General features: G+C 39.7%; 1 protein-coding gene and 1 long non-coding RNA gene across 5 annotated transcripts in view; both read right to left on the bottom strand.

Annotated features, from left to right (window-relative positions):
- Positions 1-22,993, bottom strand: part of NBAS (NBAS subunit of NRZ tethering complex) — a 434,255-nt gene that overhangs the window by 184,907 nt on the left and 226,355 nt on the right. For all 4 annotated transcript variants that reach the window (XR_004273780.1, XM_032294320.1, XM_032294322.1 and 1 more), the window contains 4 exons: positions 22,128-22,241; positions 21,682-21,805; positions 6,136-6,212; positions 5,615-5,752 (listed from right to left, as the gene is read on the bottom strand). Coding sequence is in view for 3 of the 4 variants with exons in the window: in XM_032294320.1 (XP_032150211.1) it covers positions 5,615-5,752; positions 6,136-6,212; positions 21,682-21,805; positions 22,128-22,241 (453 nt within the window). In the remaining variant the exon portion in view is untranslated. The remainder of the gene's footprint in view (positions 1-5,614; positions 5,753-6,135; positions 6,213-21,681; positions 21,806-22,127; positions 22,242-22,993) is intronic.
- On the bottom strand, positions 9,519-17,026 carry LOC116562126. Its single transcript, XR_004273781.1, has 3 exons — positions 17,017-17,026; positions 11,770-11,772; positions 9,519-9,886 (listed from the first exon to the last, which is right to left on the bottom strand). It is a non-coding gene; the product is annotated as an uncharacterized LOC116562126 (long non-coding RNA).

Raw genomic sequence — 22,993 nt, 5'->3', positions numbered from 1 at the left:
TAGAATAAAGTAGGCAGAAGAAGGTGGGAGAAGACGGTTGGCTAAGTCTTCCAGCCTTCATCTCTCCCGTGCTGGATGCCTCCTGCCCTCAAACATCAGACTCTAAGTCCTTCGGCTTTTGGACTCTTAGACTTACACCAGTGGCTTGCTAGTGGATCTTGGGCTTTCAGCCATAGATTGAAGACTGCACTGTAGGCTCCCCTTCTTTTGAGGTTTTGGGACTTGGATAGCTTCCTTGCTCCTCGGCTTTTTGTGGGACTTCATCATTGTGGGTGGTGTGAGTCAATATTGCTTAATAAACTCCCCTTCGTATATACATATATCCTATTCCTTTTGTCCGTCTAGAGAACCCTAATACAATAGAAACACAGTGATAGAAATAAAAACGAGAATTAATGGGCAGAGATGGTGGGTTGATAGAAAATGGATGGAATATTATGCAGCCATCAAAAACGATGAGTTTGTGTCCTTTGTAGGGACATGGATGAACCTGGAAACCATCATTCTCAGCAAACTGACAGAAGAGCAGAAGATCAAACACCGCAAGTTCTCACTCATAGGCGGGTGTTGAACAATGAGAACACATGGACACAGGGAGGGGAGCAGTACACACTGGGGTCAGTAGGGGGGAAATAGGGGAGGGACGGTCAGGGGTAAAGAGTTGGGGAGAGATAGCTTGGGGAGAGATGCCAGATATAGGTGAAGGGGAGGAAGGTAGCAAATAACACTGCCACGTGTGTACCTATGCAACAATATTGCATGTTCTTCACATGTACCCCAAAACCTAAAATGCAATAGAATAAATAAATGGAAAAAAAAAGAGAAAAGAAAATGGATGGAAGAAACAGAAATTGGGTAAAAGGTAGAAAGGAATAAAAATCCAGACTTATTCTTTATACCACAATGCCAAGCTCTATGTCCTTTAGAGTAAGTACTTCAATGCTGAACAGATAAAAGGGTACACAAAATATAAGACCCGGAAATAAAATACACTTTTCACCAAGTGGAAAGAACTGTAGGAACACAGAAGTAGAAACCAAGATAAACACACCTTCACTTTGAACCCTTACCCTTCAGTATTTTGCTTTATTTCTTGGCAAGCTTCAGCTGTGGACATCCCAAATAGGCTTTCCTGTAGAGTGACTGCAGTACGTAAATTTGGAAAGAGTGGAATGGAATGTAACAGATTTATCCTAACTTATCCGAGTCACAAACACTGCATGCATTAGTACAATTTTTATTGTGGTTCAAACTAATTTACTATGAGGGAAACAGGAAAAATGTAAGTTGTACTATAATTTTCCTCCAAGAGAACCACTCTAATTAAAGAAATGAAACTGAAGATGATAGGCCAGAACGTGGCTGTGCAGTCAGCTTTCTGGCTTTTTTAAAAGCTGTAATTTTGTCGGTCCCACATCCATCTTTAGTTCTCCATTTTACTGCCAGTCTAAACCACATTTACTTAACTGCCTCATACGAATTTAGGGCAAGTAGCAAGGTCACTGAGGTCCAGCACATGCCTTAGTCATCTCCTGACCCCAAGGCTCAGGAGCAGGGTGTGGCACATGAGGGACGCTTAATGACTGACAGCTGATTGACGGAGTGGCTGATACGGTCAGGCTTTGTGTGTCTACCCGAATCTCATCTTGAATTATAATCCTGATAATCCCCATGTGTCAACAGAAAGACGAGGTGGAGGTAACTGAGTCATGAGGGCAGTTTCCCCTCTGCTGTTCTCCTGATAGTGAGTGAATTCTCACAAGATCTGATGGTGTTATAAAGGGCTTTTCCTGCTTTGTTCAGCACTTCTTCCTGCCGCCTTGTGAAGAAGGTGCCTTGCTTCCCCTTTGCCTTCCATCATGATTGAAAGTTTCCTGAGGCCTCCCCAGCCATGCTGAACTGTGAGTCAATTAAGCCTCTTTCCTTTATCAATTACCCAGTCTCGGGTAATTCTTTACAGCAGTATAAGAACAGATTACAACAGCTGAAGGAATTAGGAGTCAGACGCAAGTAAAAAAGGAAAAAGAAACAGACTAAAACAATAAATTAATACTGCAGAAAGTGTGGTGCTGCTATAAAGGTACCCGAAAATGTGAAAGTAACTCTGGAACTGAGCAACAGGCAGAGGCTGGAACAGTTTGGAGGGCTCAGAAGAGGACAGAAAGATGTGCAAGAGCTTAGAACTTCCTAGAGACTTGTTGAATGAGACTTTGACCAAAATGCTGACAGAAGTATGCACAAGGAAGTCTAGGTTGAGGTAGTCTCAGATGGAGATGAGGAACTTGTCGGGGACAAAGGTGACTCTTGCTGTTCTTTAGCAAAGAGACTGGTGGCATTTTGCCCCTGCCCTAAAGACCTGTAGAACTCTGCTTGAGAGAGATGACTTAGGGTATCTGGTAGAATAAATTTCTAAGAAGCAAATCATTCAACAGGTGACTTGAGTGCTCTTAAAAGCAATCGTTTTATGCATTCACAAAGTGATTGTTTGGAATTAGAACTCATGATTAAAAGGGAAGCAGAGAAAGTCACTTATAGGAAGGAACTAATTTGCTTTTGATTTTATAGGCTCATAGGCAGAAGGGACTTGCCTTGTCTCAGATGAGACTTTGGACTTGGACTTCTGGGATAATGCTGGAATGAATTAAGACCTTGGCAAATTGTTGGGAAGGAATGTGTGGTTTTGAAATGTGAAAGAGACAGCAGATTTGGGAAGTGCCAAAGGCAGAATGATATGGTTAGTTTTTGTGTCCCCACCCAAATATCATCTTAAATTATAACCCCCATTATCTCCACATATCAAGGGAGAGATCAGGTAGAGGTAACTGGATCATGGGGGTGGCTTCCCCCATGCTGTTCTCATGAGATCTGATGGTTTTATAAGGAGCTCGACCCCTTTGCTTGCCAATTCTCTTTCCTGACATTTTGGGATGAAGGTGCCTTGGTTCCCCCTCACCTTCCTCCATGACTACAAGTTTCCTGAGGCCTCCCCAGTCACACTGAACTGTGAATCAATTAAATTACTTTCCTTTATAAGTTACCCAGTCTTGGGCAGTTCTTTTTCTTTTTTCTTTTGAGATGGAGTTTCACTCTTGTTGCCCAGGGTGAAGTGGGATGGCGCCATCTCGGCTCACTGCAATGTCCACCTTCCATATTTAAGTAATTCTCCTGCCTCAGCCTCCCCAGTAGTTGGGATTACAGGTGCTTGCCACCATACTCAGATAATTTTTATATTTTTAGTAGAGACGGGGTTTCACCATGATGGCCAGTTTGGTCTCCAACTCCTGACCTCAGGTGATCCACCTGCCTCAGCCTCTCAAAGTGCTGCGACTTGCAGGTATGAGCCACCGTGCCTGGCCTGGGAAGCTGTTTACAGCAGTATGAAAATGGACAAATACAGTGACCTTCCAATCTTATGTATTCTGGAAAGGTACACAGTAGGGCCTTAATACAGATGACATAATTGGAATGGAAGAGTGAGATCTAATTTCAGCACTGCCATCCTATGTCAATGACATCTACTTAGAGACCACAGTCAAATATATTTTGAGAATTCAACTGACTTTTAGGGGAAAAAAATTCAAGTTTACAATAAGGTACTATGCATTTGGTCAAAGTAAAGCTTCACTGTGTTTCATGTACTTAGAGTTTTAGAGGAAATTATTTGTACATACATAGCACTAATGAAAAGATATGAGTAAAATAAACTCTCCCAATTTCTACTTAATCACTTCAGCCCCTTAATTTATAACATATTAATGCATGTTTGTTATTTCACATAAAACCATACCTGAGATATTAAAAAACCCCAAATTACAAGAGTATAATTTTATATAAAATAAGTATCTGCACAAAGTAGCCGTAGTTATCAGAAAACAAAACACAAAATTCCCAAAATAAAGTAATACCTTAGGTGAACTGGTTAAAGGAATAAAGCATTCCTGGTTTTTACCCAGATGTTGACATGAGAATAAAACCATGCCTCAAACAATACACACCTAACAGTGATGTGTCCTGGGAGAGTCACCTGTTATGGATGGTCCTCCCATGTGTCTTACTGAAAATAAACACAAATGGATGAAAACCTGAAAGCCTATCTATCACCACAGATGGAATGTTTTCACCTCCTTCTTGGTTCTTAGATGTGGTTTGGAAGGTCGAAGCAGCTAGAGCTTTGACAGACACATGAAATTATTTCTTTACACAAAATGTAAGACCTGGAAAAAAATACGCTTCCTACCATATGAAAGAACTGTAAGAACATAGAAAAAAAAACAAGATAAATGCACCTTTAGTTTTAACCCTTATCTTTCAGTATTATGCTTTATTTCATTGCCAGTTTTAATTGTGGAATTTTTTTTTTTTTAAGTTTCACTCTTGTTACCCAGGCTGGAGTGCAATCGGTGTGACTTCGGCTCACTCCAACCTCCCAGGTTCAAGCGATTTTCCTGTCTCAGCCTCCCAACTAGCTGGGCTTACAGCCATGCGCCACCATGCCTGGCTAATTTTACATTTATAATAGAGACAGGGTTTCTCCATGTTGGTCAGGCTGGTCTTGAACTTGTGACCTCAGGTGATCCACACGCCTCAGCCTCTCAAAGTGCTGGGATTACAGGCGTTAGCCACCATGCCCTGCCTTAATTGTGGGAATCTTAAACAGGCTTTCTTATAGAGTGACTGCAATATCTGAGTTTGGAAAGAGTGATGGTGAGATACAAAAGGTGGGATAGAATGTAATGATTTTCTCCTAATTTAACCCAGTCACAAATAGTACATGCTTTGGGACTTTTCATTTTGGTATAAAGTAATTTACTATCAGGGAAAACAGCAAAAATATAAGTTGTATTAGAATTTGTTTGGGGTTGAGAAAGGAGAAATCTTGCCTCAATAAAATCTGGACCTTAAATTTATGCATATAGTGGATTTTAAAGTCTATTTATCTACTCTTAAAATGATCCAATACAAAAATCAAATAATTTCCCAATGCTGATAATTAAAACTGGTATGTCTATACAAGTACTTGGAGGGATTTTCCAGTGGCATCTGCAGTACTTTTGTATCCACAAAAGAAGGCACATGTAGCCTGAGGCCATGTTTACCTGCTTTCACTTGAAAATTAACAATAGTTACATAAAAGCTGTCTGAGGCTTGTGACAAGTAGGAACAATATATTTCAATATTCTATCTGTACAACTGACCACTTCATATCTCTGGCTTAAAAAAAATAAAAGTGCAGTTATTACTCCAAGGATTATGTCGTCTACTTTCCCAAGTTAGGCACAGCCATCTTTCTTTCAGAAAGTAAATTTAAAAACCAATTCTCTGTTTTGCCTTTCCTACTACTTAGCTATTCCTAACTAAGAACTTAGTAAAATAAAGTAAATGATGGAAAAGTCAGAGAGACGGATCAGCACTCACAATAAATATTAAACTCTACTTACTGATACCTGGCAAAGCTACTTCGTCGGATACAGGAAAGCCAAGGGCCATCTGCCACTTGGAATACATTCTGGATAAAAATGCAATCAGTTCCTCCAAAAAATTAAACACGTGTTTTGAGTATTTCAGAAAAGGCTTAACTTTGCTCATTAATAAGGTGGAAATCATGAAGACTCACCCTGTAAAGAGGATGGCATTTGTCCCTGAAACATGGGGCCAACCGGGCATAGATCTGTAGGCTGTAGTAATAGGCTGCCAGCTGGAGAGAGATCGCAGAGTGGGACTGCTTTTCAAAGCACCGGTTAGCATCTAACACCTAGGAGGGGACATGTGAGAATTAACTCAACTGAAAGGAAATTAAGAAGATCATTATAAACCATTACATTTCTAGTCATTCCTGCAGATTTTTCATACAAAGTTTCCATTACATCAACTCAAGCTCAAGATCAACTTAATAATGACTAAGTTAAAAATCACAAGGCACTATAAAGCACATCCTATGCACATCAAAGTGGATGTAAAGATTGACACTGAAGCTAACTGTAGAACTGATTCTGTAGATACTGACCAGGGTCCATTTAGCACCTAAGAACTAGGAGGAGGAAATGACATGCAATAAACAATTTTACCAAGGAAAATTCACAGTATACGCTTTTTAGTCATTTTTAGGTTCTTCTTCATTGGTAAGGGCAAACTTACCTGTGGTAAGGCAAGAAGATAAGCAAGAGCCAAGGTCATGTCATTTGGCAAGGCTTCACTTGCTAGCTGCAAGAGAACTGAATGCAGAAAAGAAACGTTATTTTGCTGAGGTTGCATGTGAAATTTATAGTTAACTAAGTGTCACGTTTTTAGCCCTATAAGATTTCAACAAATAATTAGTGGCAGGGACCTTTTATAAAAGTCTATTCGGTATCATCTAAACATAAATCATATGGAATTGTGTTGAATAGCAACATTATCTTAACTCAGAAAAAGGATACTGTTGGTAATGTACAAATGAGGAAATTCAGGGCAGCTGCAAAGGCTAAGTGCAAAGACATTAGGGAGGCTTGGTTTCCTAGAGCTACATCTTTCCATTTTAATGATGCAGACAGTGCTACAAAATGATGTGCATCAATGTTAGCTAATATGGAGGCTGAAAATATGATCAGAGCAATAAAATAGCTTTATGAGTGCAAATTTGGGGTAAATCTTTTGATTACTACAATAACATGATTTTGTTCTTTCCAATAACACGCCTCTTCATCATGCTCCACAAAAAGAAAATCAGTCTTTTGTTTTGCTTGAATGTCTTAAAATATCCCAACCATTAAAAACTTTTGCTTCTCATGTAAATTTTTATACAAGCCAAAGCTTGCCAATGTCATAGCTTTAACATAAAAGCATGCGTTGCCAATACACTCTGTGTTTGTACACAGTTTGTTTCTGTAAGAATGTAGTCCATTCATTTAGGGTCTCAGTAGCAAATACTAGGTAGTCATATGTAATCACAATATGAACCCAATATTTAAAAAAAATACAGACTCTCATGGCCAGCACTAATGAAGGAGAACAGTATATGAACAATTCAAAGTAAATGATATTTGACTTTGGAAATGCACCACGTGATTGTTCCAGAAGATTTACCTTCCCAATTATGTCTTATGTAGAATAACGTTTAAGTTGTTTGTGTAATCTCTGTTTAGCTGATAGTCTAGGCACTGGGAACGGTGGGAGGGTAAAGAGGGACCTACAAATGGCTCAAGTGTCAGAGACTGACCTAGAACTCAAAATTTCCTGTGGATGATTCACAGAGAAAAACTACTGTGTCTTCCCCACTGTGTATCTACAAAGGGAACTTCAGTTCTCCAAATACTCATTTACTATATATCGTCCAAACCTTATGAACCAAATGGACCACCAGTCAGCCTCAGCCCCTGCAAGGAATCACACAGTTTTAGAGACATTTTCTAATGAAAAGCTATTTATTTCAAGGTCCACTTCCAAATTTATTCCTTCACTCAACATCAAAAAGAACCTTCTTCAAATCAGATACTGTCTTAAGAATTAGAATCCTTTCAAGAATAAAAAGACTCTTAACAATTAATTTAAAATACAATTCAAAGGGCACCAATCAAATTTTGTACAAACTATTACAAGATCAAAGAAGAGATAGCTGGGCATCGGGCTACTGCCTGCAATCCCAACACTTTGGGAGGCCAAGGTGGGAAGATCACTTGAGTCCAGGAGTTTGAGACCAGCCTGGACAACACAGTGAGACCCCATCTCTACAGAAAATTTAAAAAATTAGCTGGGCATGGTGGTATGTGCCTATAGTCCCAGCTACTCAGGGGGCTGAGGAGGGAGGATCACTTGAGCCCAGGAGGTTGATGCTGCAGTGAGCTACGATTGTGCCACTACACTGCCTGGATGACTGAACAAGACCCTGAAAAGGGGAGGGCAGGGGAGGCGAGGGGAGGGAAGAGGAGGGGAGAAAAAAGAAAAGAAAAGAAAAGAAAAGAAAAGAAAAGAAAAGAAAAGAGAAGGAAGGAAGAAAGAGAAAGAAAGAGATGAGACAGAAAAAGAAAGAAAGAGAAGGAGGAGGGGAGGGGAAGAGAGGCAGGAAGGGGGGAAGGAGAAGAAAGGAGAAAAAGAAGGAGGAGGAGGAAGAGCAGGAGGAAAGAAAGAAAAGAAAGAAGGAGAAGGAGAAGAAGGAAGAGAAGAAGGGGGAGGAGGAGAAGAGAAAAGAAGAGAAGGAGGAGAGGAACGGAGAGGGGTAGAGGGAGGGGGAGGGAAAAGGGGATGAAGAAAATTGGTGAATATACCCTAGAAGACTATTAACAAGTGAGGAATGAAGGTGTTAAGCTATACATTTTTGATACCAGAAAACGAAAAAGAAAGCATGTAGAAATGGCTGAAAATTCTGCGCCATTTGAGAGGATTTACTTAGATCCCAGAAAAATAGTATACAAATACACAACACACACACATACACACAACACACACACACACACACACACACACACACACACACACACACACACACACACAGCTGCCACCTTGACTTATGGCTACCTTATATATTCCACCATTTGATATCTCCCTAACTAACAGTCCTTCAGAATCCTTATTTTGAGAGAAAAATAAATGTTTTATATACTAATAATTCTTCTCTGTTAATTTTATTTCTTATAGTCATTTACAAGGTGAACTTCAACTGCAAACTCACCCGGTTTTTTCCCCCAACCCATTTTAATTTTCTTCAGATACTCCCTTCTTTAGACACACAAGACGCCAATTTTCCAATAAGCGTATCTGAACCCACCCATCAAACTCTGCACTGTCTCTTCACAGGCGCCCTCAGGGGCCCTTATTTCAGGTGTGTGTGTGTTTCTCCAGCTCGGAGACCTTTCTTGGAGTTGTGGTTGGGATCAACCTCAGGCCCACCCAGGAAATGAAGTCCTATTACCGTCTTCCAGTCACATCTAAGTTTTTATCATTTCCTTGTCCGCATGTCTCACCAGTACCCAAATAAAACGAAAATCCCAGGCACGTTTTAGAACAATTACCACAACATCCACCCAATCTTTCCCTTCACTTAACATACATTTGCCCATTTCTGAAAAACAACGCACCCTCAGGGATAAAAATATGAGACCCCTGAAAATGTTCCAAAGAATATGCCACAGGCTCGAGGAAAATCCCAAAACAAAAACAACCCAACAAAAAGCAGCAACGATGATATCACTGGAATAAATGCAGAGTCCCCAGGAAGTGTTGAATTTTCACCTAGATACTTAAGTTCTAGTAGGTTTATTTTTTAAATAGTTATAGATAAAACTCACAAATTGGTCATTAACATTTTTTGAACATATATAATTTAATACAAGGCTTATAGGAGGCAAAAAAGAAAACACATAGTTAATTTTCGTGAGTTCAAAGTAATGACAAAAATCACCCTCATAAAGTTGTCTAAAGGGTCATCACTGTTATTTTTACTAAGTCGTGAACATCATCATCCTGAAATACAGATGTTTGTTCCAGTGATATCTACATAGACTTTACTTCATAAATACAACTATAGGAATCATGTTTATTTTTTCTTTTTTGCACGGCTTTTACATGGTGGAGGCCTTGCTAATCCTAGAGAGACTTCTCCTCCCAGATCTAGCTAATACCCAGAGAGCGAAACAATTTGCCTATGAGCACACATCTGACATGCCAATCAACCAACCCACAGCCCATACTTTGAACACCTCCCCTATCTTGGCTTTTCTACCCCAAGAGGAAATAATTCTCTATTTTAATCACTCCACAGCAAGGTAACTAAACAATCAGAGACCATCCCTACATCCCAGGGCCTACCCAAATTATCCATACTAACTAATCATCAATTTGCCCAGCCTTGCCTACCCTGCTTCGTCCATTGCTTCCCATAAAACCTGGGCCCTTGCCCAGCTTTCTTCTGCCTCTAAACCACCAGTGCTTCTCCACCTGGGTGTGGCCTGTCTTCCATTTTTAGGGATCTGTGAATACAAACTTCTTCCTTCATGACAATCATTTCCATGTCTGTGAGTTTTACTAATACCCAAATAAAACCAAAATCCCAGGCAGGTTTTTTAGAAGAACTATAACAAAATCTACAAATACATAATGAAACTCTTGCCTACAAAATCAAGCAGAATGCTACAGCAGAAAAGAAACCATTGTCAGAGCCAGAAAGTTCTCAGATCAAAGCTCAGGGACCCAGCTGATTGACCACATAATTTTGAGTTTCAGAATTCAGAATGTTTTGGATTTTAGGAGGTTGCGCTATACATGCATCATATATTACATGACACCCTATGTATGGTATGGGAACACCCAATAATCAAAGACATTAATATCCCTGTTGCAAATGATTTGAATACTCATGTTAAGTGAGATAAGCAGACTATAAGTAGACTCATGTCAGTTTAGTTCAGGTTTCAACGCCAAACAAATTACAAAAATCTTTCTGGTTTTCAAAGGATTTTAGATTTGGGATCTGGAACATTATTTGCCTCCTATGTAAATGAGGATTAAGTGAAGTAAAATATGCAAAGTGCAGAGCATCACTCTAGCTACAGAAAGTCCGCAGTAGGTTCCCTCCCTCCCTTTATAAACCACAGGCTTGAGGAAGCAAATTCTTTCTTCAGTTATAACGTGTTTCCATTTCCCCCTAAAAAAACTGACTGATGAAAGGTTCTTCCAATAACAACCACAGTGCAACAGAGACAATTATTTCAATTTTATACAAATCATAATTATTAATGAATTAACGATTGTATTTAAGCATAAAGATTAAATTCACCAAGAAGCAAGAGCAGACTTAAACGGTCACACCTGATGAGCCAATACACGTCTGTCACCATATTTCCTGTGGCTTAGCTGCTTTTCACTGAGCACTCAGCAATCATTTGAATTAGTTCCTCCTCACAACTTCTCTATTGAAAAAGTCAGATGTTTTCCTCAACTTACAAAAGAGGGTTTTGAATCACAGTAACTTTTTTATTTGCCCGGTGCCAATACACAAGCAAATCACCTTAATGTTAGAAAAGAATTCTCCCCTTGAAAACTCTCCATTCCGTCAAGCTCCAGAGTCCCTTTTCTCTTCACTGGAACCTTAATAGTGAGTGGTCTGCCCCACTGCACCCACTACCTTAACACTCACTCTTTCCTCAACTCCCTCTGTCCCTGGGTCCCAACTAATATGACCTCCAAACGTCACCAAACCCAAGGTCTTTTCTCTCTCCTTTCTTTCTTAAATCTCACTGTGGCACCAGGCACTGCCAGACAGGCTCGCTTTGGCTTCAAGGACACTGAGTTCTCCTGGTTCTGTTCCTCAGATGGTCTTCCTCTGTGTGCCTCACCAGATCTTCGTCCTTGATTATTCAGTTAGGTCAGTTCATCACTCTCTCTTAATCCCACCTTACATACCCACCTAGAGAATTCAACCACATTTTTTTTCTTTCCTTTTTAAAGAGATGGGGTCTTGGTCTATTGCCCAGGGTACAGTGCAATGGCACAATCTTGGCTCACCGTAGCCTCAAAATCTGGGCTCAAGTAAACACCTCCTGCCTCAGCCTCCCATGTAGCTATAGAATGGCAGGCGTGTGCCGCCATACCTGGCTATTTCCTTAACATTTTTTTTTTGAGAGACAGAGTATTCTCATGTTGCCCAAGCTGGTGTTGAACTGATGACCTCAAATGATCCTCCTGCCTTGAATTCCCAAAGTGCTGGAATTACAGACATGAGCTACTGTGCCTGACCTCAATTCTGTTCTTAAATTCAACCGGTACCCAGGTCTATTTTCCCACTATTTAGGTTTGAACCATCTCACAAGATTTGCCTTACCAACTCTTTGTTGGACACTGCCACTCAAATGCTACCCCAAATTAATCATTCTTTACCCAATATCTTTCATATTTCTAAAATAGCACCTTATCTTCCCAATAAACTAAACTTAACATCACAGAGTCATCTTGGAGTTCATTCCTCTCCTCTGCTGCCAGCACTTGGTTCATCATCATTCCTACTGAATAATTTCCAAAGAACTCTTTCATACATACTTTCTGTTTTCACTGCCACAAACTCTAAGCTTCAATTGTTGAAAAATTAGACCCTTTCAACAGCCCCTCATTGCTGCTCTACCTGATGCCTTCAGTCTTTCTCCTTCCAGCACTTTCTTAAAATAGCAGTTTCATATTAATTTTACACAAGCACTGGATAATTGTATCATCCTCTAGCTTACAGAAAGAAAAGAATCTTCATTAGTTTCCCATTCCCTAAAAAAATTAAAGTTAACACTTCCTATTGAGCATTTAAAGTCCCCATAAATATGGGCCAACCTTAATTTGTGGTTTTAATTTGCCATTAAACCTACCCTGTGTGTCAACCCAATCAGTCTGAATTCCAAACTCTCTGTCTGTGCTCATGCCATTGCCTTGTATAACACAAATAATAAAATTAATCTAAAACAAAAATAACTATAATTTTAAAAATATATGCTCTGAGAAGCCAAACATGAAATAGGGGTTTTACATCAATTAGCTCTAAGTGTCTCAAAAGTCCTACAAGAAGATAGTATTATCTTGTTTGTACAGAGGCTTGGAAGCTTATGTAAATCTGCCAAACTCAGAAAGGCAGTTCATCTGTGAAGACAGAAAACAAGATCCAAAATAAGATCGACATCTTTCTTGATCAGTACCTATCAGGCTATTGACAACCTTACGCTATGACAAACAATTAACATATGCCATTTTAAGAATGTGGAAGAAGAGATTCTTAGGATAAATTCCTAGAAATAGAACTCCTGGGTCGAACAATACATGCAACTGCATCCATTGGTACTGGCATGTGCTTTTTAAATTCTCACTTTGAGCATCTCCTCCAGAAATGCTATTGAGCTTGTGCAGTTCACCCATCTGAACATCCATGTGGTCTAATTCCCTGGGGACTTCTTGACATCTATTTCAACCACCCAAGCCAGATGGAAAATGTGCAAAGTTCTCTCGACCAGTTAAAAACTTCATTCATGAGTTGACTTCTCAGAATTAATCTTAAGCAAAAGGCTCTTTGGCTTTCTATTACCCTTTCTGGGAAACTATGATTCAGACTTTAACCACACGTCACCTGGTAAACTCCAGGGGAATTCAGAATAGTAACTCTATTAAAATTCTCCAGTGATTGGGTTCTATTATCCAGATAGCCCTCCTACAGATTGAAATGTAAACTCCAGACAAAATATAAAAAACAATTATTAAAAGGCTGGGTGAGGTGGCTTATGCCTGTAATCCCATCAATTTGGGAGGCTGAGGCAGGTGAATCACTTGAAGCCAGGAGTTCAAGACCAGCCTGGTAAAGATGGTAAAACCCCATCTCTACTAAAAATACAAAAAACTATCCAGACATGATGGCGTGCACCTGTAGTCCCAGCTACTCAGGAGGATGAGGCCTGAGAATTGCTTGAACCTGGGAGGTGGAGACTGCAATGAGCTGAGATCACACCACAGCACTCCAGCCTGGGCAACAGAGAGAGACTCCATCACAAAACAAACAAACAAACAACAACAACAACAACAACAAAAACAAGCATTAAAAGCCACTGGATAGGTGCCTAAAAAAAAAAAAACAGAAACTGGAAGATGGCTGCCATGTGAAGGAATGAATGGTACTGGTGAGTTTCCCATCTTTACAGCTTCAATCCTAAGGGCAAACTCCTGCCCGTGCCATACTGGGCAGGTAAAACTCAGATAGAAAACCTGCAGTCTTGAAACACCAAGGTTCAGAAAATCCACAACACCTGAAAGTAAGAGAAGTCTGGTGATTCCTTATAAAACTAAACAAACCCATAACCTTTGACCCAGCAATTCTACCATTAAAATTTACCTATAAGAAATAAAAAAACATGTCCACAAAAACACCTGTATGAGAGTTCACAGCAGCTTTTTTAAAAAAATAACAGCCATAAGCCAAATCCGTTTTTTTTTTTTTTTTGAAACGGAGTCTTACTCCTTCGCCCAAGCTGGAGTGCCGTGGCATGATCTTGACTCACTACAACCTCTGCCTCCCGGGTTCAAGCAATCCTCCTGCCTCAGCCTGCCCCAGGTATCCTTTAATAGAAGGGTGGATGAACAGTTTTATATGCATACAATGAAATACTACTCAATAATTTAAAATAAAAATCTACCAACAATGCCATATAAATGAATCTCAAAAACGCACTTTAAGTGTCATACAAAATAATACGTACTATATAATTGCATTTAATGAATTCTAGAACAATCAAAACTAATCTACAGTGGGGAAAAAATCAGAGCATGGGGTGCCCTATAGGAAGTGTGGGTTGGGTGTGTGCTAAGAACAGGATCAGACTTTAGGGTGGCCGTAAGGTCTCTGCATCTTGACAGGAGCTACACAGGTGCTGTACTTGTCAGAATCTGTCCAGTGGTACAAGTAAGATTTTTGTATTTCACTGTGAATTTTGAAACATACAAAAGTAAAAAATGCTCACTCTAGTTAAAGATATGCAGTGTATTGCCAAGAGATGAAGTTTACTGATGTCTGTAATTTACTTTAAAATACATCAAAAATGAAGTTGAGTTTGATTGATTGATGGGTGGAGAAATATAGGTATAGTAAATGTGGCAATATTAATTGAAGAGTATATGGGAGTTCACTGCAGAATTATTTCAACTTTACTGTGAATTTTTAATTTTCTTAATAAAAATGCTGGGGAAGAAAAGAGAAAGAAATCCTCCCTAAAAACTATGTCAAATGCTTAAGCTCCCTGGCAGTTAACTTTTTCCCCAAAGAGGGGTTCCTAAAAGACTCTTCTGGGCAAGTTATATTTGCCTGGTCTCCAGCACTGCACTCAGCCGGCTGAGTTACTGACTACACTAAACCCATGACCTCCCAGCTGCTTCAAGACTGGAAGAATCCCAGGCATCAAGTATACCATTCTCCATATGACTTGAGATGAAAGGAATCTCTCTTCTCCAATCTCTAACACAACTGTTGCTGAAGTTATCTCATGACTCTTTTTCTCCTACACAGTGATCCCAGGCCATTCATCTCTATAACCCAAACGCCTCGCCCAGGGCTCTCCTAACTAACATGAATTGTAGGGAACTGATGGGGATGGTGGAGGACATGAGTCTCCCTCCACTCCACTCCTGAGCATCAAAACTGTCTCAGCAGCCCTCACCCAGACTCAGAGTTTCTAATCAGATGGAAATCAAAACCCACACTTGGAAGCTTCTTAGCTGTGGAATTTGTACACCATATAAAGCAATATTTGACAAAATATTCAGAGAAGATGGTAAGCAGATTTTGCTGGAATGCACAACATGTAATATTGGCTAGAGACTGAATCACAGGGGCTTTACCATTGAACATAAATAATAAATAAATAAATAAATAAATAAAATAAAACCTGCTCTACATTTAGCAGTGTGCGTGAATTTAATTTGTAATGCTACTTCTCAAACCTTGAATACTGCATTTTCTTTTTTTTTTTTTGAGACAGAGTTTCACTCATGTTACCCAGGCTGGAGTGCAATGGCGCGATCTCGGCTCACCGCAACCTCCGCCTCCTGGGTTCAGGCAATTCTCCTGCCTCAGCCTCCTGAGTAGCTGGGATTACAGGCATGCACCACCATGCCCAGCTGATTTTTTGTATTTTTAGTAGAGACAGGGTTTCACCATGTTGACCAGGATGGTCTCGATCTCTTGACCTCGTGATCCACCCGCCTCGGCCTCCCAAAGTGCTGGGATTACAGGCGTAAGCCACCACGCCGGGCCCAAATACTGCATTTTCTAAACAAGTTATATGGCCAAAACCAGATGAAATCTATGCTTAAGCCTTCAAGTACTAACTCTGTGCAAAGTAAGTGCCTCTAGAAAGCACTCTGATAAATTTAATTCCAGAACAAAACTCATAAGGTTGCCCATATTATTGATTTGGAAATCATTAACCATTAAATCACTCATCTAGCTAAATAAATAATGACCAATTTTCTTCAGTTAGTCTCCATAAAAATCTTTTCATCAACTTTATTAAAAAATTCTAAAAAGTCAGATCATGTTAGGAAGTTTAATTTATATTATGACCTACTTCTAAAGTCCAGAATTACTTTTTTACCACAATTTTTAATCTGTGTCACTTATAACCTACATCATTTTTCAATTCTGCTGAGTTTCTGACAAATATTTGATACTACAAAATAGCCAAAGGTTTCTGTTCCAGACATATTGGCATTAGCAAATATATAAAATGTGATAGGGAATATGAAAATGCTTCATAAATTATACACCCAAATTTACATAAAAGGGATTATTATTAAAAATCACCTCTACATTTAATATTGATGGTATAGTCATATGTTTTCTTAATATAAATTGTAAGTGTTCTGAAATGTTTTTATCATTCAATGACATTTGAAATGTTTTAAAAATTCCTTAATAGTCTTAGATTCTTTCTCTGGTGAAATATTAAAATCTGATTGTTAGAAAATATAATCTCAAGAAACACCAGGGCAGACAGAAAATCACTGCACGCCCTTAAAATCCCATAGACACCACTAAGCACAGTACACAAACTAGGGTGCAGATGCGCTAAGAGTGTACACTCAATTCACTGGCCCAATGACTCTGATAGACACACTGTACTTACTCTCATCATTGCGAAGACACTTTCATTCCATAGCTGCCTCACAGAAAATCCTCACAGCTGTAAGGATAGAACATTTAGAAGTAGACGTGGTACTCAGAGTTTGAGCCTTAAGTTGAAGAGACCAGACACAGCCATAAAAGACCTGGGGAGTTTTCTCTACGCTGCCTAGTGAGAAGGTCAGAGAGATAGGTCTCAGTATGAAAATGGGCACATGAGGCTGGGGAGAATCTAATATTTAAAGCGAAACTTTCCCAACAGTCTTGACTATGGTTTCACAATTGAATCCCCTGAGGTTCTCCAGAAAACACATGATTTATGAGCCAGGTGTGGTTTGGGAGATTGAGATGGGAGGACTGCCTGAGTCCAGGAGTTTGAGACCAGCCTGGGCAACATAAAGAGACTCTACTCTGTCTCTACATTAACAATAAAAAAATTCAGCTGGGCATGGTGTGTGCACCTGTAGTTCCAGCTACTTAGGAAGCAGTGGTGGGAGGGTCGTTTGTGCTCAGGAGGCTGGGACAGCAGCAAACCACAGTCATGCCACTGCACTCCAGCCTGGGCAGCAGAGCAAGATGCTACCTCATATAAAAAATTAAAATTGATAAATGTGCCCAACTCCAGAGTTACTGAAAAAATCACCTACAATGGATTCAAGGGCTGCGGTATTTCTTAAAAATTTTCCTAAGAGATTCTAAAGTATGACCAGGAAGGAGAACTACAGAGATAAGTCCTGAAAAAATGGTGAAATCATAATTGGATCGACCGAAGGGCAAGCTGGTAGCAAGGACAATCATGCAGGTCAGGGGACCCGACTGAGCCGAGGTGCACATGTGGGTGCCCAGCATGAAGCCATCAGGGAGCAACAGCCCCGAGGCAGAACATTCAAGCTTTATAGATAAGAAAACAGAAGCAAAGGAAAACAGAATAATATTCTTCTGCTTGAAATCCCTACAGCTCTTGATAGACGGTTCATTCAAAATGTTTAAAGTCACTCACAAAGCCTTGCACTCCTTCTCAGACTACTATCGCTTCATTTCTCCACTGGCTGGCCACACACATCCCTGAAAAATCATAAAGTTTTAAATGTTCTTTGCCTCTGTGAATTTTATCCCCTCTTCCTAAAATATCTCATTTCTTCTTCCCCTAAACACACCTCTCTATCCGTTTCCTCCTTTATTCATCCTTCCAAGTCCCAGTCAAATATCGTCTGCTTCAGAAGACCTCTTCACAACACCTTCTCCCTCAGCTGAAACACCTCTACAATCCCAATGCCCCTGGGTTTGCCTGTCATAGCGCGTATCACACATCTGTCTGTCTCCCCATCTCTTTTATAAGCCTGTTGAAGACAAGGATAATGTCTCTAACTTTATATTCTAAGTTCCTAGGACAGGGCCTAGCACACAGGTGGCTAGAGGACCTCTCCTTCAGTGAATAATGTCCACACGGTTAGAAAGGGAACTGGAAGAGATCCCTGATCATCCTCAAGTATGTTTCCCCCACTCTATAAAGCTCCACAAGAAAACCTCACTATTTGCTTCACTTCTCGAGATCGTTTTGATACCTCATCATTTAGTTATCAACTACGCAAAGATGGCTGAGTACTGTAAGGATTCTATGAAAAGAGGAGGCTGATTAACCTCTCAAGGGCCCAATTGCTTACATACTCAACGTTTCTCGGAAAACAGCACTGGAAAATATCAGAAGCCTAATACAATGAGCAAATCAATTTGAGAGGGTCTACTCCAAGAAAGCAGCCAACTTTAAGGCCTTTAAGCATGTGGTCCCATTATTTGGCCTTTTTGCAAAGCCTTTTTGTTCCATTATTTTGCCTTTTGTACCTTCTATATGAGAGGTATTCAAATTCACATACAGGTACAAGTATATCTCAAAGATACTAGAAGTTTTGTTCCAGACTACCGCAATACAGCAAATATTGCCATAAACTACATCACACAAATTGTTTGGTTTCTCAGTGCATATTAAAGTTGTGTTTACACTATACTGTAGTCTATTAAGAATGTAATAACATTATGTCTAGAAAACCATGTACATACCTTAATTTAAAAATACTTCATTGCTAAAAAATGCTAGTAATCATCTGAGCCTTCAGTATCTTTTCGCAGGTGAAAGGTCTCAATGTTGATGGCTGCTGACTGATCAGGATTGTGGTTGCTAAAGGTTGTGGTGACTGTGGCAATTTCTCAAAATGAACCAACCTCTGCTAGCTTCATACTTTCCTTCTGTAGTTTCCTTACTCTTTTCAGGCTTCACAGAATTAAAGGCAGTAAAAGGGACCTGTTCCGGATTACACTTTGGCATAAGGGAATGTTGTGGCTGGTTTGATCTTCTATGCCGGCCACTAAACTCTCTGTACATCAGCAATAAGGTTGTTTTGCTTTCTTATCACCTGTGTGTTCACTGGAGTCGCATTTTTAATTTCCTTAAAGAACTCTTCCTCTGCATTCACAACTTGGCTAACTATAAGTCTTTCTCAGCTTTCAACACACCTTGCACACTAAGCTTAATTGTTTCCAGCTCTTAAAGTTACAGATGTACGACTCTTCCTTTCACTTGAACATTTATAGGCCATTACAGGGTTATTAATTGGCCTCACTTCAATATTGTTGTGTCTCAGAGAACAGAGAGACCCGAGAAGAGGGACAGAGATGGAAAATGGCTGGTCAGCAGAGCAGTCAAAACGCACATGACATTTATCAATTAAGTTTACATCTTATATTCGTGCAATTCATGGTGCCCCAAAACAATTACAACAGTAACATCAAAGATCGCTCATTATGAATCACCGTAACAGATACGTAATGAATAATGAAGAGTAATAACAATGAAGAGTTTGAAATATTGTGAGAACTATCAAAATATGACAGAGAGACATGACGTGAGCACACCATGTTAAAAAAATGGCTCTGATAGGCTTGCTTGACATAGAGTTACTGTAAATCTTCAATTTTTTAAAAAGCACTGTATCTGCAAAGTGCAATATAGCAAAGGACAATAAAGTATGCTATGCTCGTACTTTGCAAATTAAATAACAAAAATATCATATAAACCAATGTTTGTGAATGTCCTGGTTATTACTTCAGTCTCCATTATTATGCCAAAAAACAGGTGATACGCCCATATCCAACCTAGTATTCTCTTAAGGTCTCAGATTCTATCTGTACAAACTACCTGCCTGGATAACCAATCATACTTAATCCATGGGCAACTGATGTAAGACAATAAAAAGAAAAGCAATCAGTAAGGAAGAATAGTTAAACAGGGAAAGAGAAACATGACTGTACTCTTCATACATACTCAATCTCAACTGTAAGATGTACCATGAATTTAGTAATAGCTTTCTGGAGAAGAAAAGAAACATAAATATATCCATAACTGTGATATATTCCCTGAACAGAGAAGAACAGGTAGAGAAACAGGCATCTCAGAATTGAAGGAAAATGGTATACTTAGTAAAAATCTCTACTGTTCAAGGGAACTGCACAGTGTATGGGGAAGTAGTATTTACCTCTCCTCTTCCCAGCAGCATGTGAGTACTGATTGATAGAAAAAAATTATCTAAAAATAAGCAATACTATCAGCTTTTGGGGGGAATTAGCAGTTCTGTTCCCTGTATGCATTTTCCTAAATTTTACTTCACACAGCAACGTGCTCAGTCAACAGACAGCACTGTCCAGGCTTATTGGCAGTTAGAGGTGGCCAGTAATACAATAAGAAGTAATAATAAGTAATAAAATAATAAGTGCAAGTTATGGATGGGACTTGCAAGAAAACTGCTTTTCCTTCATCCCTTTTCCTTCTCACTGATGTCTGAAATAGAGACAAGGTAGCTAAAGTTCCAGCAGCCTTTGAATTATGAAATATTCACTAAGGATGGCAGCGCAGAGGGAGGGGGAATTGAAAGGACACGGTCAAGGAAACTACCCTAGAACCTTAAAAAGAAGAAGGCTAGCCAGGCGTGGTGGCTCACGCCTGTAATCCCAGCACTTTGGGAGGCTGAGGCGGGTAGATCACAAGGTCAGGGGTTCAAGACCAGCCTGAGCAACATGGCGAAGCCCCAACTCTACTTAAAAATACAAAAATTAAGGCTGGGCGCGGTGGCTCACGCTTGTAATCCCAGCACTTTGGGTGGCCGAGGTGGGTAGATCACGAGGTCAAGAGATCGAGACCATCCTGGCCAACATGGTGAAACCCCGTCTCTACTAAAACTACAAAACATTAGCTGGGCATGGTGGCGCGTGCCTGTAATCCCAGCTACTCAGGAGGCTGAGGCAGGAGAATTGCCTGAACCCAGGAGGCGGAGGTTGCGGTGAGCCAAGATCGCGCCATTGCACTCCAGCCTGGGTAACAAGCACAAAACTCCGTCTCCAAAAAAAAAAAAAAAAAAAAAATTAGCCAGGCGTGGTGGTGTGCACCTGTAATCCCAGCTACTTGGGAGGCTGAGGAAGGAGAATGGCTTGAACCTGGGAGGTGGAGGTTGTGGTGAGCTGAGAGCATGCCATTGCACGCCAGCCTGGGCTACACAGCGAGACGCTGTCTCAAAAAGAAAAGAAAAAAAAAAAAAAAAAGAGAGAGAGAGAAAAAGAAGAAGACCAAAGGGAAAAAAAGGTATAAATTGTAAGTTGTCTTGGGTAAATGTGCATGCATTTCATTCTTTTCAAAAATTCCTATACGGAAAGATATTCTGCCAAGCAGAAAATTCTGAAGATCAAATATGACCTACATTCTATTAAGCATAAAATCAGGAAATAAATTTTATTGAGCATTTTTTACATTCACTATGAGAATCACCTTAATAACTAGCCCCTGAAAGATAGGAATGATATTTATCCCTTTAAACCCTCAACATAAGTACAAATCCTGAAAACAGTAGGTTCTCAATAAACGTTTTAAACAAAATTAATACATGGATGAATGAATGAATGATAATGTCAAGTTAAGCAATTCAAAATTACTGAAAAATTTCTTTTCCAAACTCTTGTTCATTTGTACATTCTTAGTTAACAATGTTCTTCTAGAGTTACACACCATCAAGGAACTAGAATCTTCTTACCCTCAGTTGTTGGAAAGACTTCTTCTCCTTTATTTTTAGCTTCTGCCAGTTTTCCAGTCCTCAGCAATACTTCTGCAAAGCTTTCCACTGGAACATGCTGATAGGTGTCATAGGTCACTTCAGACTAGACAAAAGAAGCAGTTTCACCAAGGAGGAGGGTGCCTTTTGTTATACAAATATATGCTTAGAAAACACAACTATAAGATGTTATGTCTTCTGGTGACCTGAATAACTTCTCACAAACTGAAGCATATTATTTTATGAAACATTTTTAAATAGATGTTAATCTCATAATGTGTCATAATATATACCAAAGAAACATGTAAAACCAATGAATAACATGAGTAAGACAAGTAAGTATATTTTCGGGAAAATTTTAGTTTTTGTTTATACTGTCTATAACAGCATGACAGTTAAATTTATCTTCTTAGACTCACTGTCCTTACCTCAGTGACAAAAGGATTTGAGATGACAGATTCATAAAAAGGATGACACCCTTGTTTTTCCAGATCTTCATTAGCTGTAGTTCCGATTTGATATGCACCACCATATTTTTGCCCCTGAAAAGAGAAAAGTAAAGAAAAATGGATAAAAAGAAAAAGACGGCAAGGGAGTAGGAAAAGGAGTAAAAACAAGGAAGAAAGGGAGAGAGCGAGGAAGAAAAGGCTGATTTCAGGGGAAACTGATCAATGCTTCCTGCGCTTCCCACGCTTCCCATGACCTAAAAAGAGGGCCAGAGTCACACAGATACCCAGCAGAGAATGAAGGAGAATATCCAAATGCTAAGAGCAGCACATCCACCCCACCCTGCAATGCCTTTTTCTTTTCCCGGTCACTTTGACATCAATGAATTAGAAACACTGAAGCAATCAATGTTGTTCACATGGTGAGTTTTCTACACTACCATCAGAATAACCACTCAAAAACATCATCTTGCTGGGCGCTGTGGCTCACGCCTGTAATCCCAGCTCTTAGGGAGGCAGAGGTGGGAGGATAGCTTGAGCCCAGGAGTTCGAGACCTGCCTGGGCAATATAATGAGACCCCGTTCTCCACAAAAAGGAAAAAAAAAAAAAAAAAAAAAGATAAAACATCACCTTGTCTGTGTTGCTGCCCTGCTTAAAAATCCTTCCGTAGCTCTAAACAAGCCAAACAGCCAATAGCCTAAAAACTAAACTATGTAGAATAACATCTGAGGTGATTAAATGTTACTTAACATGAAAGGCTAACTTTCCACCTCAACCAAACTGCCTGCTTTATGTATCTTATTGGCTTCTCCATCTGTCTCCCACTGTGAGGGTCCTGCCCTGCCGA

Source organism: Sapajus apella, unplaced genomic scaffold (genome assembly GCF_009761245.1).
Source record: "Sapajus apella isolate SASKATOON/1434 unplaced genomic scaffold, GSC_monkey_1.0 scaffold31, whole genome shotgun sequence".
NCBI lineage: Eukaryota > Metazoa > Chordata > Mammalia > Primates > Cebidae > Sapajus > Sapajus apella.
Note: the sequence above shows the minus strand (reverse complement) of the source record. Positions and strands in the feature narration are given on the sequence as shown.